Raw genomic sequence first — 17,448 nt, 5'->3', positions numbered from 1 at the left:
TTTCATTCAGAATTGATGGGTTAAAATAGATGTTAGTAATTATAATGTCGGTGCACATGAATGGTGAGATTATCGAAACAATCTCCTTAATTTTTTTAAAGGAAATATGAGTGTCGTTTCGGAACATCGTTCTCATGAAGTATTTTCATTTCGTTAATATTTTGAGATAATGACTATGCCAAGTAGAAATATATTTTAATTGTTAATTCATGTTTTATTTTGTTTAATGATATTAAATTTTTTACGTTCTTTATCATATATTTTTTTTATTGCATCGGCATTTTATAATTTTATATGAATTTTTTTACACGTTTCCCCGCGTTTAACGCGGGTCATAATCTAGTTACTAATATAAACAAAGAATATAAACACATTACTATTACGATGAACAAAGGATCAGCTGTATAGTATGTTAACACACGAACATCAAACGTTCTCGAAAAAAAAAATCAAACCACTATTTATAAAAAATATATATTTTTATTAATAACTGGATACAAATGTTATGTGAAAATCATAGGAGGGAATGGTTTTATACGAACCACAATCAATTTGAAAAATACAAAAGTCTTAGAAACGAATATTAAAGTATATTTACCAAATTAGAAATGAGATAAAATATTGTTACTATTCAGTATTTATTTTAATTAATGGGAGAGTAAAATGCTTCTTAGTTACGGTAAAAAGGTGAAAATTATCCATTTTTTTGCATTATCAATCAGGGCGGAGCCAATATAGGGCAACAATTGGCATTCGTCCACCCACAAAAAATTAAGTTTACATATATATTATATGTACAATATACATTTTTATTAAATAAAATGAATTAGGGTTAAACAATTTTGTCACTCGTACATATTTTGTATATTATTTGGCTTACTCTAAAATAAAATCATGGCTATGCCACCGTGATCAATAATAAGTTCTTAAATTTTAGAGACGGCCGAAATAATAAATTACTTTCATTTTTTATTAATATAAACAATATATTTATATTTATTTACCTATCATAGAAACATTCTTGTAGTTTTTATTATCCATATAGCATGTAGCATACAAAAATGATTAATCAATAATAGCCATTTGACTTTTCAATGAAAGCATTTGAATAAGTCTCTTGTTTTAAACAATTTTTTCCAGGCATGAAAATTTTTAAACAAGCTTTGCATGATATGTTGATGTCAAACAGTCAAAGTGTCAAACATCCTTATCTAGAAGTAGCAAAAAGTCAACTTCTTATAATTGACCGAGAACGTATAATTGGGATGAATAGTAAATAGTAGCGTATCTTATTTGTTTTGCATATTATAACCATTTATTTATATATTTTTATTATGATTTCTAAAAAATTATCTAGTTATTATAATAATATTATTGAGATACAAAACATTTTTTAATGTTATATTTGGGTAAGATTTTGAAAGTCTAATGTCTTAATAAAATATTAAAAATGTTGCTATAATAATGTTATCGTCTTAAGATCTATAAATATAATTTTTTAAAAAATTAGTTTCATCATTAAAAAAAAACCTATGGCGTAGCTTGTTGTCAGTTTATCCGTTACTTCTATATAATAAGAAATTTTTTTTTTTTTTAGTTAATATAAAAAAAAACTTTATTAATTTTCAATGTATATTCAACACTCTACCATTAGAGGTGAGCAAAAACCGTATCGTAACTAAAATTAACCGCAACAACCGCAACCAATAAACTGCAACCGTAATAAAAACCGACAGTGAGGTTTTTTGTTTTTCAAAAACCGTAAATTTGCGGTGTGGTGCGGTTATTAGTTTTCAAAAACTGCACCGCATATATTGTATATAACTTTTTTTTAATTACTTATTAATATATTAAATATTAAAAATAAAACAAGTTTCATAAATGAATGACGCATAAAATACTAGAAGATAAAAGTATGGTTTTTTGTTATGTTTAACTTTGAAAAATTGTGAAAATAGACACTTTTAAGAAATTTATTGTTAATTACTATTGATTTGACGCTTTTAAGATATTAAATGTTTGTGATTTAAGTTAATTGTCTTATACATTATGATTTTTTTTATTATTACAGGTAATATGTTTGAACTCTTAAAACCGTTTGAACTCTAAATTGTGGTTAAAAACCACACAAAATAATCGCACCAAATCAAGGCGGTTAATAACCGCAACACAGAAAAAACAAAACCGCACCACAAAAAATTAACCGCCTAACTGCACCAAGCGGTTTTAAAAATGGATTAACCGTATTTGCGGTTAGTGGTGAGATTTTGGCTAATAACTGTATCGAACCGCACCGCGCTTACCCTTATCTATCATCACTATTTTTTACAAGGGTGATCTAAATTTGATATGTCAAATTTCTGAAAACTAAAATTAAAATAAGTTATGAGCCAATAGAACAAAATTGCCTCCGATATTAAGGCAAACCGTTTATGGTTGTTTGTTAGGACCTTTGACCCGATGAAAGCTTTCATGTCTACGGGGTAGGCTTTGTAATTTGCAACATATCAAATGTCGTTATCTTATTTACCCATAAAAAATAATCTATTAATACTTGACAGACTGGACATCAATAATATTCGGCACAGTTCGTTGAACACCAGACCTTGTCTTCGACAAGTTCAGCGAGACAACTCGGTAGATATCTATCGATGACAGAGAAGGAAATTAACCAATATTATATATATATATATATATATATATATATATATATATATATATATATATATATATATATTGCCTTTTGCTTTTTGCTTTACGATTGAATCCATTTTCTCGTTTCCAAAAAATAATTTACTTTCAAAAAAATACCCCTATTTCAAAATATAACCGTTTTTTTTTCAAAATGTCAAAATTTAAACACTATATTTTTCACTATAAATAACAATCTCAATATTTATTCTTCACTACATTCAAAACTTTTCCATTCTACTCTCTTAACCTTTTTATTTTCTATCTTCTTCAAAACCATCCTCACTTAAAATGGTTCGTATTTGGTCACCTGAATAAGAGATATTACTGACTCGTTTATAGGTTGATGTAAAAAAAGTTTACATCAAAAATAAAGGTAAAATTTTCCATTTTTGAAACTAATCGAAAACCATAAGTGCTTACAAAACATTGTTTTCAAAAGTCATAAACATGAATCAGAGTATCTCAAAATCATAACCTTATAAAAATCTAAGATGATGTGCACGATCAAGTATTCGCCTTGCTCCTGTCCTCTAAAGTATCTGAAACCATAAATTCAAGCTGTAAGTCAAAGTTTAGTTAGTTCTCCCAAAGTATTGTTGGATTAGGTGTGTAAGTCAATACCTAAATTGGTATGTACTTGAATTAAAAGCAGAGTTCTTTTGGGTTGCCCTCAAACCTAGTAATTGACTGAATGATTTTTTGGAGAGAGAAGTTAATTTATTGGTTTATTATAAGATTACTTAATAGCAATAAACAATTTATTAATATATTATGATGTTAATATATTAAATAGAAATAGTATTATTTAATTAATAATTAATCAAAAATTAATCGGGATTAATTTTGGAATTAATTAGATTAGTTAAAAATATAGGGACTAAATGTGACAATGTTTAAAAGTTGAGCATTGAGGAATTTCATAACATTCTCATAAGGTGGATGGTTTTGGAGGAGGTTCCTAGGGATTCTTGGAAGTCTTAAGGAGCAAGAAAATGGATAAGAGTTATCCAATGAAACCTGCTCTTATCATAGACTCTTTACTCACTTATATAAACCCTTTATGTGATTTATATTTTCAGCCATCCACTCTAAGAGCCTTAAAGCAAGAAGTTCCTTCTCCCCTCCTCTTTCCTCTATAGTCTTCTATTGCTAGGGTTTAGGTACAAACTATTAAAGGCATGAGATTTCTGGTGCTTGCTTTCTGAAACTTGATTAAGAAGGAATTCTTGATTATTTACTACAATAATCAAAAGGTATGTAAACCCTAAAACCCTTTATGAATTTCAAAAATAGTAGAGTACTCCTAGGATTCTTGATGTTAAAATGTTTGTTGCAAATCAATAGTGAAAACTTAGATCCAATAGGTTGCATGTAAACTTAGGGTTAAAATTTTTTTCGCCACATATTTTTTTTGTAACCTATAAAACCTATTAGTGGTATCAGAGACATTATTTTTATTGATATTGCACAAAGTTGAATAGATCCAAAAAAAAAAAAAATTAGGGTTTATAGAATTTAAACCCTAAGGAGGCATTTTTTGAAAATTCCTAGGGTTCTTGAAACCCTAGCCTCTACCCTTAGGTTTTCGAAATTTGCTAGGGTTTTGGAAACCCTAGCCTCCTTAGCCTTTTCTTTTTTCGAAATTTAGGGAGCCCCTTTAGGGTTTATATAGTTTCCTTAATTGTTATTTTAAAAGCCTTAAAGTTGAATAATTAAAATTTGATAAACCCAAGCCCTATTTTGAAATTATGGGGTTTTGGATTAAGATTAAATTTAAATTATTTTATTAATTTATTAATAGTAAATAATTATTTAATCCACAAATGATTTAATTAATTTAATTAACTGTTTAATTAAAAGATAAAGATAAATCATAACATGTTAATATTAATTAATTAAAAAGATTAATTTAAATAATTAATATTTGAACCTCATATTTTATAAAAATTTAAAATATACCTTATATATGTATTATTATTAAAACTTAATTATTATATGTATAAGACAAGTCAATCAAATCGTAAGTACGACTCATTCATGAAACCATACTATAAATAAGGTATAAGGAAGCGACCTATAAAATGGTCGTTTATATGTTTTGAATCATGGGACGATGATTTAGTCTTGTTAATTGATGTTCATAATAAATTAACTTTGTGATTTGATAAGTTTGTCAAACAATCTTTTTTTATAGTGTAATGTTAGATAAAAGAAACCTATTAACTAAATGTATGTTGTTTTTTTGATGTTTGTGTTTGGCTAGTTTCTTTTTAGTCATTTTTTTTTCTGATAAAATCCATCATTCTAAAAAGAATCAATTGTACGATGATAAAGTAAATTTGCTTATCAATGACATAGAATAAACACTCTTGCAAAATCATAATTTTGGGGATTATAAGGAATGTCATGAAGGTTCAAAAGATAACTAAAAATTGTGAAAAAAATCAATGAATTCCATGATATCCCTTTGATCAAATTCTTACAACCATAATTTATAGATGCTTACAAAATGATGGATCCCTACATATCACAATTGCATGAATCTGATCCGATCAAATTCATACAACCATGATTTATATAGATCGTTACAAAATGATGGTTCCCTATAAATCAAAATCGAATGAAGTTGATCTAAGAATGGTTATTGGTTCCTTTCTTCTTTCGTATTTTTGAATTCTTTTTTGAATTTGACTTCAAGTACTTTTACTTTTTACTTTTTATATTATTAATCATATTATTTTCTAGCATTGGTTTTTTAACAACTTAATGATATAAAACCAAAACTAGCACATAGCTAGGAAATTACACAAAGTTCAATAAGCTTTGAAGCCAAGAAATTCATAATATAAAGTTCTTATGATATCTATTTATTTTAAAAAACGACAAATCAACAATTGAATAAGATATATAATCTCTTCTACGCATAGAATCTATAAACATGACCTCATTTATGTATTTCCATAGACCGAAGTGTCACATCAATGATATGATTCTTTATTTAGGAAACTTGCAACAAATCTACCTACCCAATTAAATTTATAATCTCTAATTCTCATGGAATATCCATATGTAACCAAGGAGCCAAATTCGTCAAAGTCTTCAAAGCAATCTGACAATCCGTAAAAACATGCAACATTGGTTTCAGATGCAAGTTACACAAAGGGCAAAAAATATTAAAAATGTTGATACCTCTATATGCCAAGTTATTTCGAATCGATAATATATCTAACGATAAATGCCAAAAAATATGTTGATTTTCTATGAATGAGTTTGTTCCAAGAAGTCTCCCTTTCATTATCCGACAACATAATTTGTTTAATTTGTTTTCTCGTATCTTTAACATTAAAATTTCCATCATAGCTAAGATCCCAAATCCAAGATCAACCCCGTTTGACATCACAAACCAAATGTATTAACACATTTAGTTGATCATTTTCGATACCATGTTGAATGTTCGTATGCCAATCAGCCAATCCCATCTCCATTGATTATCTAACCAACGATCTTTTAGAAACCAAGATTTATTATTTTTGAAGCCATAAAGAGTAGAAAACTGGGTACTTAAAGGAACAGTATCAATCCATAAATCTTCTCAAAAAGTAATATCTTCTCCCTTAACTATTTTTCTACATAAGGAAGTCGTCATTAACATTGGTTCTAATCTCCATTTTCTATATTTTTTGTAGGGTCAAAGTTTTAAGCATTATTAGTTGAGGAAGCTTGAACTCCTAAAGGGTAAAATGAGATTTTTTTGAATAACATATTAAATAAATGTTGCTATTCATGAGCGGTCCAAGAACGAGAATGAAAATGGTGTTGCTATTTTGGTTACATGAATCAATTTCATTTATAGTTATAAAAGTTATATGTGTATTAGCAACAATATAGAGTGTATCAAAGAGAATTGTGAAAATTTAGGAAAGAAGATAACAACAAAAAATGGTAGTGTAACATCTCAAGAAAATGTAGTTACTATGTATTGACTCATGTTGAAAATTTTATGTTGGTTGATACAATTTACTCATAGCCTAGGTTTCATGGTTGTAAAAATGATTTTGATGGCTTCATGGTTATGACAATATCTATGACAAACACTCTAAACATCTTCAATTATACCAAATGAAAGAATATAAATAAGTGGTTAAAACTGTACATCAAACACTCGCAGATTTAGTACAGAGCATTTGGTGACCCGTGCAACTCCTGACTTTTCCAGATGCGGTGTAAAATATTTAAAAAAATTTTGAATTCTTTTTTCTACTATTGTACAACCACTGACTTTTCCGTGACACTCCTACTATAAAATCATGCGTCTACCCTGAAATCAAATGTAAAAATTTGAAAGAAACACAATAGTTATTGATAACTAGCTAGAAATATTCTCATGAGAGAAAAAGGGGGTTAAGACCCTCCTTGTGTAAAGATGCTTTTTACACACCAATGTTCCAATTAGATAGTCAAGAATATACATATAATAGATGTCACATAACTTTCAAACAAACTATACATTCGATCAATTAGTTATACCAAACTAAACCACATAATCATAATAAAGTATGGCTTGCATTATGAAGTCGTCAGTTATAGTCATTAAATGGCGACTAATAGCTTATGTGACTATTAAAAGTTCTTCATGTTAACAAATTTTACTATTTTACCATTATACTAATAGCTTAGTAGTAGTCCCTTTGACACAAAATTTTTGTTGTGTTGCATGCCCAATTGTTAACTCTTATTAATACAAAGATGGAATGATCCCAAAAGTAAGAAAAAGTTAGATTTTTGAAGAAGGTTCCATTTTTATGGATAAGGAAAAAGAGCTCAACTTTTCGTGTTACATCCTTTGACAACTTCAATGTTCGAAGTCCATGGCCAATAATTAATGCCACGATTTGGATGTTGATGATTTTATTTAAAATTATATAATAGTGTGTGTAAACTCTAACAAACCACACTCAAAATCCAATATATATATATATATATATATATATATATATATATATATATATATATATATATATATTCTACACAATATTTTATATAATAATTATACAATATAATTATTAATAATTCAATTTATAAAGAAGACGGCAATGAAAAAAATCCATAATTATTATTATTATTATTATTATTATTATTGTTATTATTATTATTATTATTCTACACAACATATTATTATATTATATAACCATTATACAATATAATTATTAATAATTTGATTTATAAAGAAGACAGCAATGACAAATTAATTCAATCACTTTTAGCTCGATCTATACAATCATTTATATGATCTTTTTATATGATAATTCGTTAAGCAATATAATAATCTATTTCATCACCAAATAATTATACTTTTTGTATCATCATTTTGAGAATGATACCTTAAAGCACTAATGGTAGAATAGTACTCGGGTTCCCTTTCCCGGCTGATGCACAACTTCTTCTTTTTTTTTGTCTGATTTAGCCCCTGAAGATTTATCTTTTTACCTTTTTCCCCGTTTCTATTTCTTTCCTTTTATCCCTGAAGAATTTATTATCTGCAAGCCACTTCTATATAACTCCAAATACCAACTTTCAATATTGGTAGCCCTCATTTTAAAATGTACATTAATCATATACAAATGTTCAAAACTAAAAAAAAAATTGTACATTAATAAATTACATAATTGAGGTGAACAAAACTGATTAATCAGTTGTAACTATATTAATGATAAAAAAACTTAATCCCTCATATATATATATATATATATATATATATATATATATATATATATATATATATATATATATATATATATATATATATATATATATATATATATGTTTTTATATCATTTTAGTTAATTTATCGACTAGTTTTACCTAAAATTATTTTTTACCGGTTAATATTTTCAACTACCAGTTAGCTTTTCAACGCCCTTAGTTTATCATAACATTTCACATAAAGTAAACACATTCCATTGTCCTGATCATGTTACCGATTTCAAAAAAGGCCAAATATTAGGTTAGATGTCAGATCGACATCAAAATGATGGTGTTTCATTGTTTGGAGTTACATTATATAAAGTTTTTATGTATACATACGAGTCTTGCATCTTATGTCATAAATTTTGTATGAGAATATAACTATATTTTCCCTCTTTAGCTATTTAGTCATTTTATTATGCTTTTTTTAATGAGAAACTCAAAGATTTATGTACATGTGTTAAAACCATTAACATGTATACAAAACAAGAGTTAAATTAAGTTACTCAAAAACAATTTCATCAAACAATCCCTATATGTAGCGCTAAATGCAATAAATAACAGCACACTTTCATTTATTTGTTTACAATATCATCTTGCTTCCATTTCTTTCTATCACAACATTTTATTTACTATCACTAAAAAAATTACTATTATTTACCAAATTACAGCCCTTTGTAACTTTCGTAGAGAGCAAACTTCAACCTCTATCATATACAATGCAGAAACTGGCCTATGATCAGAAACCCTAATCTCAGCCCTTTTATAGCCCACTTGCTTTATCCCCTTCCCAAAACAAAGTATCCGATCACACCTACACCATTAATTTAAACCAATAACATCAAAAAAAAAAAAAAAAACATATTTTCATATTATTCAAAGAAATCAATTATTAAGTTTCTAAATTTTATACCATGCTGGATTCCGCCTACCCCCTTTAGGATCCTCACCATAATATTTCTCTGAATTTTGCTCGTATTTATAAGTTGGTGGAAAATTCAAATTTCCTTCTTTCCACCCCTCAAATACACCACCTTTTTTTAGCTCCCAACCAAGCTTTCACAAAATAAAATAAAATTTATTTATGGGTCCTAACAATATCGATTTTTATATAAAGTAAATGAAAAAAAAAAAAATTACTTGATCACTCTCTAGCAACTTGGACAAGTCATTTTTGGAAATTAAGCGACATGTTTCATCGTATGGTAAATTGATACGATAATTAAGATCACCTAACCAAATTATTCGCCTGAAATTACAACAATTTAAAATTTATAATAAAAAAAAATTATATTGACGTAATCAAATACGAGTATAATTAGTAATTAATTACTCATGTTCTTTAATGCTCCTTGGAAGTGCGACTTTTGACATGGAATTAAAATTTGTTCTTTTATGTATTTCATCCACGTCAGCATTCCTCTTAACTGCATCTACTTCTCTCTCACCAGATGTTAAGTGAGTGCATACGAAACAAAAGTTTGTTTCATATATAGACATACTAACTGATATCGAACCCTAAAAGAAAAAAAATAAAATAACAAATCATTTGAAAATTTTATAAAGGAATTCAGAAAAGAAAAGGAACAATACAAATTACAAACCTTGTTACCTATGTAGCCCATTACACCAACACCAACAGTTGACACGTGTACATTCTTGATATGTTTCTTCAAGCTTCTACGAACCCAAATAGTAAGAAAAACACCCACCATTTGCTTGCTTATTATTCTAACATATCTTGATCTTTTTTTGTGCATTATAGAATCATGATCAAGTTTTTCAACCCAATAATGACAATTTTGCCCTACTGGATCATTCTCACACTCTTCATCACTTTCTAGCATAAATTCATCTTCTATATTTGGAGGTTTTTTAAATCTTGATGGAGAAGAAGGGTTGCTATAGGATTTGAATTCAGTCTTTATAGGTTGAATTTTATTAAGAGTGTCACGAATGATGTTTTCCCATATCAAAATTGGATAATTATCTTCAGAACCAAAGATATTGCCAGCGTTTAAAGGTATGATTTCTTGAAAACTGCAAAAAGGTATTGGATTTCATATACAATCAAAACTCAAAAGTATTGCTAAAAGTCAAAGTGATACATACCCAATTACATATATGTCTGCAGGGTATTCAGTATCAAGCCAGTTTTTGATGTTTAAGTCTTCTGGTGGAAGTTCACCTCCAACATTCCAAGTATTAACAGATACTCTAACAGAATTAGAAGTTTTAAGGTGTCAAATTGTCGATAACATGATTAGATAAACAATCTGATGATAACAGAAGCCATATGAGAGGAAAAGGAGAACCAGAAAAACCTGAGTTCCTTAGTGTCGATATATTGTGTTCTGAATGTCTCTGATTTTCGTCTTCTTGACCTGGGAAAAGCTCCTGATGTCAAAAGAGAAGCAACACAGACAACAAAATTGGAAGATCATAAAGGAAATGGTATCCACATAGTTAAAACGTAAGTCCTAAAAGCAAAAATGGTATCTCTTTTACCAATTAAATCACTCTGAAAATCATCTAGTTTCTTATCATCGAGTCTGGATTCTTTTGGCCAATAACAAAACGCTTCTGTTAAAAGAAATCGAATCAATCAAACTTCAAACCCTAATTTTCAATTTGTGATAACGATTACGATCAAACTAACCTGTGTCAACGGAATCATGGATGCTGTCATCGGAATCGGCACTGTAATCTGAAGTATTATCAGAAATATTGAGCCATTTGCGGACAACTACCCTCGGCCAGAACAACTGGAGACAGGTGTAACCCAGACATTTTTCAACCCAGCCTCTCTGCAGTTCTTCTCAAGTTACACAAAAATCGAAAGAATAACTATACAAGTTAATACAGGAAGATATTATCTACAACCATCACAGATTAATATCTCAAACTCCATCCAACGCATCTTATTGCAGATAACGAGTTATCTATGGATGAAAATCATGATTTATACCTCGATGGTTGTGGTTAAAGGTATAATTACCTCAGGAGATCGATTCCTTGAGCGTTGATGATCATGAAGGATCATGTTTTGATTTGATGAACCTCCAGTTGACTAAAAAATTTGAAATTTGAAGCGTATGAATGAGATAAATAATTGATCGGCATATACCTCCTGAGGGTGTTGACTAAGCTTATTTGAAAAGGGAAATAACTCTTGAGGCGTTTGACTAATGTAATTATGCAAAAGTTTATTTTCAGCCCAAAGCAAAAATATAAAAACAAAGTTCTAATGTTTTAAACTTATAACATACAGTGACGTATTTTGATGTGGTTTTAACTACAAAACTAAAACCAAAATAGAAAAAATAAGTTCTAAAAATGATTTGGAATCCCGATTAAATGGCTAAAACCAATTGTAAAGTCCAAACTCCAAATATGATATGTACTAGTATTTCTCAGTAATTTAAATAATATGTATATATTATAGAATATAAATATAAATTAATGATTTATTATTTTATATATCTTTCATGCGGTTCGGTTTTGATGGACCGGCTTTCCGGTAAAAACCACACCGACTCGCAAACCTTCGGTTTTTGCGAAAACGAAATATGCACCATTGGTTTTTGCATCGGTTGCGATTTTTTATGGTTTTGTCGGTGTTTTTCAGTTGTTTCGGTTTTTGCTCAACCCTACTAATTAATCCTTTAACTTATTTGCATTCTTTATGAGAGAATAAAATTATTTTTGTTGGGTCTAATTGGTCATTTTAACAAAACAAATGGGTAACCCGCTTATCCTTTATGCTAGCTCATTTAATTGGTCCGATAATTTATTTGTTTATTATAAGGGAAATGACATATATATCTCTCTCTCTCTCTCTCTCTCTCTCTCTCTCTCTCTCTCTCTCTCTCTCTCTCTCTCTCTCTCTCTCTCTCTCTCTCTCTCTCTCTCTCTCTCTCTCTCTCTCTCTCTCTCTCTCTCTCTCTCTCTCTCCACCAACAAGGACATATTTAGTTCTCTCTTTGAATCAATAGTCTTGACTTTTCTTTCTCAAGGAAATGAATTTACGCTCATTTGCATGTGGGCAACAATGATATACTCTCATCAACTGCATATATCGATGTCTTGGTGTGAAATCCGGTTACGATTCTAGTAAAACAAGATGAAGTTAATTGCCCATTGTCCTTCCCTATGCTTCTTGGTAAGTTGTAGTCCTGAATCAATTTTGGATTTCTATTTATTCGATGAAGACTAAGGTTGGCCCTATGCTTTTTGATGTGACTCTCCACAAATTTCCACATTCGATTGACAACCAGTCCAAGCTTCTCACTTTCACTGGTGTGTACTCCCTCATTTCTCCCATTTATCGTGTTCTTCACAATCTCCATCTAATCGTTATCGACTATTCATTCATCGTGAGCTCTCTCCTTTTCCTCCCACCATTATAAACCACATCTTCTTCTATGTACGACAACCATAATAATTAATTCTTCAACATGTCATCATAGATCTCCTTTCAGTCGACAAAATGCATGAACTTGTTGGTTTTATCTCTCCAATATTTTTGGTTTCTTTGGTTTTATTGGTTCACGTAACATATTTAATTTGAAGAATTTAGAGGTTGCTTGGTTTTGATTGTTTAGAAATGGATGATTGATTACACAGAATAGACGAGAAAATGAAAATGAATTGTAGCTAGTTGTGTGTCTGTGTGTGAGAGAAAGAACGGGAGGGATGGAGACGTGGACAAGAGTTAAAGAGGTGAGGTGGATTTAATTAAAAAAAATTAATTAAGTAAAAGTTACTAGGTATATGAAAGTGGAAATGATATGTTATAGGGATCAAAAAAGCAGGTACAAAAATAAGTTAAGGGATTGAATCAACAAATTCACAATACATTATTGGGTTCATGTGTCACTATCCCTATTTAAAATGATAACTTATAGCTTATTATCTGTAACATACGTAGATTCGGGCTAGTCAATTAAGACATATTTAGCGTTAAAAATAATTTTTTGATAGAAGATTATTTAGGATAAATAACAATAACCAAAGTTATACTATATGTGGCAAGGGTTCCACATATAAAAAACGCTAAAATCTGACTTCGGATGAATAAGTTATGCTTCTTCAAAGTTTCGCGATTAAACCAGCACGACTCTACGTATCGTAAAAAGTGAATTTTTGATAGATTACTTTTTAGCCTAAGGATATGAATGAAAGTCGTAGTATTCGTACAACCGAGAGCATACATATAGAGAACGTCCAAATCTGACTTCGTAAGAGGAGTTATGATTTTTCAAAGTTTCAGCACCAAATTATACGTCTCAAAAACCGAAGTAGAGATCGGTTGATTGTTAGGAAAAACAATCTAATAGAGAGTTGAAGATCTCGTCCATATGGTTCTGTCAATACAAAGACAGTCGAGAACGGATATCATATGAGAAAGTTATGAATTTTTAATGGACTTTAATAGTCCAAGCCTGTTAAAAATATAGCTTTAAAAATAAAGTCAAAATTATCCGACGAAGTCTAAATAAAAGTTGTAGATATCGTTCAGAGCTTTCAAGGAATATAAAAAACGTCGAAAACGGAGCTCGTATGAAGAAGTTATGCCATTTTTAAAAATATGGAAAAATCGCGCGCATGAAGTGCGCGACGTGCGCTGATGATGTGACACCACGAGAGGGCGCCACGTGGCATGGTCGGGAGTAGCTTTCTCCAAGAGAACATCGACGTGGCCCCACAATAACACGACACATGGCTTCATAAGAGTGTGACATGTGTCACCTTCTAGAATGGGGCGAGGTAGACGAACATCGACGTGACACGTGGTTGAAGCCTAATGGAGCCACCCAGGCCCTAGTGTGCGGTGTGTATACCTAGAGTGCGCGGTGCGAAAGGTTTTTCTTGCCTATGAATATCCAACTTCATATATGCTTTCACCTCCACACCCCTACACACTTTCTCTCTCGATCAATCTTACCTTTTAAGCCATTTTCTCCTGTTTCTGACCTATGTCGAAGCCCTGCGACACCCTTGAGTACTCATTTGAGTAATAGCCTTCGAGTAGGAGATCCAAAGTTAGTGTTCTGCCTGCTTAGATTCCATTTTTCGTCAAGAACCTCTGTAAGTTAAGGTACACTTAGTTCATTTTAAGTGTAATTTTTAATTATAGTCATAGTCGTTATTATAAATCTATTATTAAGGTTTATCAGTAATTCCAAGTCGTTATACTGATTGATATACTTATGGGAGTGATGTCTAGGCTGGATTTGGTGAGGTGTTTAAAGTGGGATTTCCAGACAATATACTCTGTATACCAAACGTACCCTACCTCCAATATGATCATATCTGGTTATTCCTTATTTTGATCTTGAAGTAGATGTTGGGATTGTTGAGGAATCTAAACCCTTAGGATAATAGTTCCATGAAGTATGAAATTAGACTAAGACTCAGTGTTATGTACATCTAGGTCTTGTGGAAAAAGGTGTAAGGCGAAGCTCTGCCTAATTCACCAATCACCAGACACTTTGGCAAGTACGTGCATAGTCCTTTTCATGAACATGATTTATGTCATATCCTAAAAATCAAGGTAAAAAATTTATTTTAAAATCCAAAAAAAACCATACTTGTTTACAATTCTTTTTCTCAAAAGTGATAATCAGAAAATCAGAGTATCCCAAAAATCTAAAATTATAAAAATTGGAAGGATGTCCATGATCATGCCTTTGCTTTCACCCAATCATTTAAAGTACCTGAAACATGAAACTGAAAACCGTAAGCCAAATCTCAGTGAGTTTCCCCCAAAGTACCACCACACAAACATATAACAACATGCATATTGGGTCCACAACTAACAAATTGTATTACCCTTGAGTCCACAACATGAGTTTGGCTTGCCTTCCTACCCGAACCTCATGTTTGGCTTACTCCCGAGCCCACAACATAAGTCTGGCTTGCCTCTAAGGCCAACAACCTATGTTTGGCTTGCTCCCATGTTTTCTGGCTTCCATATAAAGCTAGGGATGAAAGTGGGTCCAAACCTGGACCGGATGGACCCAGACCCGGAAAACCTGGAACCGGTTAACGAGATTTTTTAGAACCGAAAACCGGACCGGTATATTGGAACCGGTTCCGGGCACGGTACTAGGTAAAGTGGGTCTAGAACCAGAACACCCGGAAACACAAAGTGGGTAGGTTGGAACCGGATAAAGTAGGTTTAGAACCGGAAAACCCGGAAAAACCAGAATTTTTTGGTAATTACTTACTACTTAGTGGGATGAACTTTGAAAATTTTCATATTGATATCCCGACTTTGGGGGACTGTAACTCATTGAATATAAAACCAAAATTAACAAAATTATAATCGAAAATCATGTACAAACTCTAAAATACACTCTGGAAAAAACTGCATGTCAAATGAGATATGCATGTATTAATATTTTCACAGAATACAAAGTACAAAAACAAATAGCTGAAAAGGTAAAAATTTTCAGTTTTGATATCCCGATTTCGGAGGACTGTAAATCATTGAATATTAAACCGAAAATGAGACAATTATAGTTTAGACTCATGTACAAACTATAAACTACATGTTGAAAAAAAACCACATGTCAATCCGACTTCAAACGAATTAGATATGCATGTTTTAAAACTTTCACTGAATACAAAAAACTGAAAAACTAAAAACTTCCAGCTTTAATATCTCGACTTTGGGGGGCTGTAAGTCAATGAATATAAAATTAAAAATGTCAAATTTATAGTCTAAAGTCATGTACAAACTCTAAACTATATGTTGGAAAAAACCACATGTTAATCGGAGTCGAAACGAATGAGATATGCATATTTTAAACGTTTTACAAAAACCGGTTCCAGCCCTAAAAGTGGTTCCGGTTCCTAACACCGGTTCCGGTTTTTAGACCCACTTTACCTGGACCCGATGGACCCAAACCCGGATTACCCGGAACCCAGATAAAGCCAATTTATAAACCCAAAACCGAAACCGGTTCTACATATTCCGGTTCTAACGGTTTCGATTTCGGTCCGATTTTCCGGTTCTAAATCTCATTCCTACATAAAGCGGCATCGCCTCAACCCAACCACACTATGTCGGCATATACATAACAGAAAACATATATCCAATAAACAGACAATCATATAACCAGTCAACAAACTAACAGGCAGATCTACATATCACTATCGCATAACAATATCCTATATACCAAGACTCGGTTCTAACAGATCAATAGAATATAGTAAGATCCTCTCAATCAAGATACATAACCCAGTGGGTCGACATTAGTTTCTTCGATCCATAAGTATAGTGAGGAAAACTCACCTCTCAATCTGAAAAGATAGTTGAACAGGACACTGCTCTGAATATCAGCTCTACCAGTCATATATATATATATATATATATATATATATATATATATATATATATATATATATATATATATATATATATATATCAAATAGTGACCAAAATTAAATACATCTTAAAATACCTAAAATACCACTTGGTCAAATCCTGGTCAAAGTCAAAAGTCAAAGGGGTCAACCGAGTCAAGTCAACTGAGTACGCCCAACGTACTCAGCTTGTATGCGCGACGTAGTATGCATCTTGACCAAATGTCGGGGAATTAACCATGTATCCGCAATGTACCATCAGGTATGCCCAACGTACGCGTCTGTCATCTCTCCTTTCTAATAAGTGCTTAATCTATTAAGCCCTTTCGTCCAAAATCCAGATCTAGTCCCCAAATGATGTTCTTAATCATAAAGTTTCCAACTTTATTATCTTGCATGGCTATTAAGGGTCCAATACTAAAACCCTAACTTAACACAAAGTTCTAACCACTAAAGAGCATGCATGGAGGGATATGAATAATCAAGATTCCACTTTTATCACTCTAGACACCCTAAGACATCCAGAAGGACAATTCATTTGGTCTATAGTAGCTCATACTCAAATGGATCAAGGATACGGGACTAATAAGCACGAAACCCCACCTCTAACAAGATCTAAAGAAATAACCATCAAGT

General features: G+C 30.9%; 1 protein-coding gene across 1 annotated transcript; it reads right to left on the bottom strand.

The window, feature by feature from the left end:
- Window positions 1–8,955: 8,955 nt before the first annotated feature.
- LOC111891424 (type I inositol polyphosphate 5-phosphatase 1) lies at window positions 8,956–11,611 on the bottom strand. The gene is made up of 10 exons (XM_023887476.3): window positions 11,438–11,611; window positions 11,099–11,246; window positions 10,948–11,022; window positions 10,764–10,836; window positions 10,552–10,656; window positions 10,044–10,479; window positions 9,773–9,957; window positions 9,580–9,688; window positions 9,353–9,495; window positions 8,956–9,253 (listed from the first exon to the last, which is right to left on the bottom strand). Exons 1-10 carry the CDS (start codon window positions 11,480–11,482, stop codon window positions 9,097–9,099), a joined length of 1,476 nt encoding a protein of 491 aa, XP_023743244.1. The 5' UTR covers window positions 11,483–11,611; the 3' UTR covers window positions 8,956–9,096.
- Window positions 11,612–17,448: the final 5,837 nt, after the last annotated feature.

This window comes from Lactuca sativa, chromosome 6, assembly GCF_002870075.4.
Source record: "Lactuca sativa cultivar Salinas chromosome 6, Lsat_Salinas_v11, whole genome shotgun sequence".
In the NCBI taxonomy this organism is placed as follows: Eukaryota; Viridiplantae; Streptophyta; class Magnoliopsida; order Asterales; family Asteraceae; genus Lactuca; species Lactuca sativa.
This window is presented reverse-complemented; position numbering and strand designations above follow the sequence as displayed.

What these genes read in the sequence shown, in the direction of transcription:
- LOC111891424 (XM_023887476.3), bottom strand. Translation starts at nt 11,482, where the DNA reads ATGATCCTTCATGATCATCAACGCTCAAGGAATCGATCTCCTGAG. An exon ending in CAAGGAATCGATCTCCTGAG is followed by an intron (nt 11,247 to 11,437) that starts GTAATTATACCT and finishes GAAGAACTGCAG; the next exon opens with AGAGGCTGGGTTGAAAAATG. An exon ending in GGTAGGCGGAATCCAGCATG is followed by an intron (nt 9,254 to 9,352) that starts GTATAAAATTTA and finishes TTAATGGTGTAG; the next exon opens with GTGTGATCGGATACTTTGTT.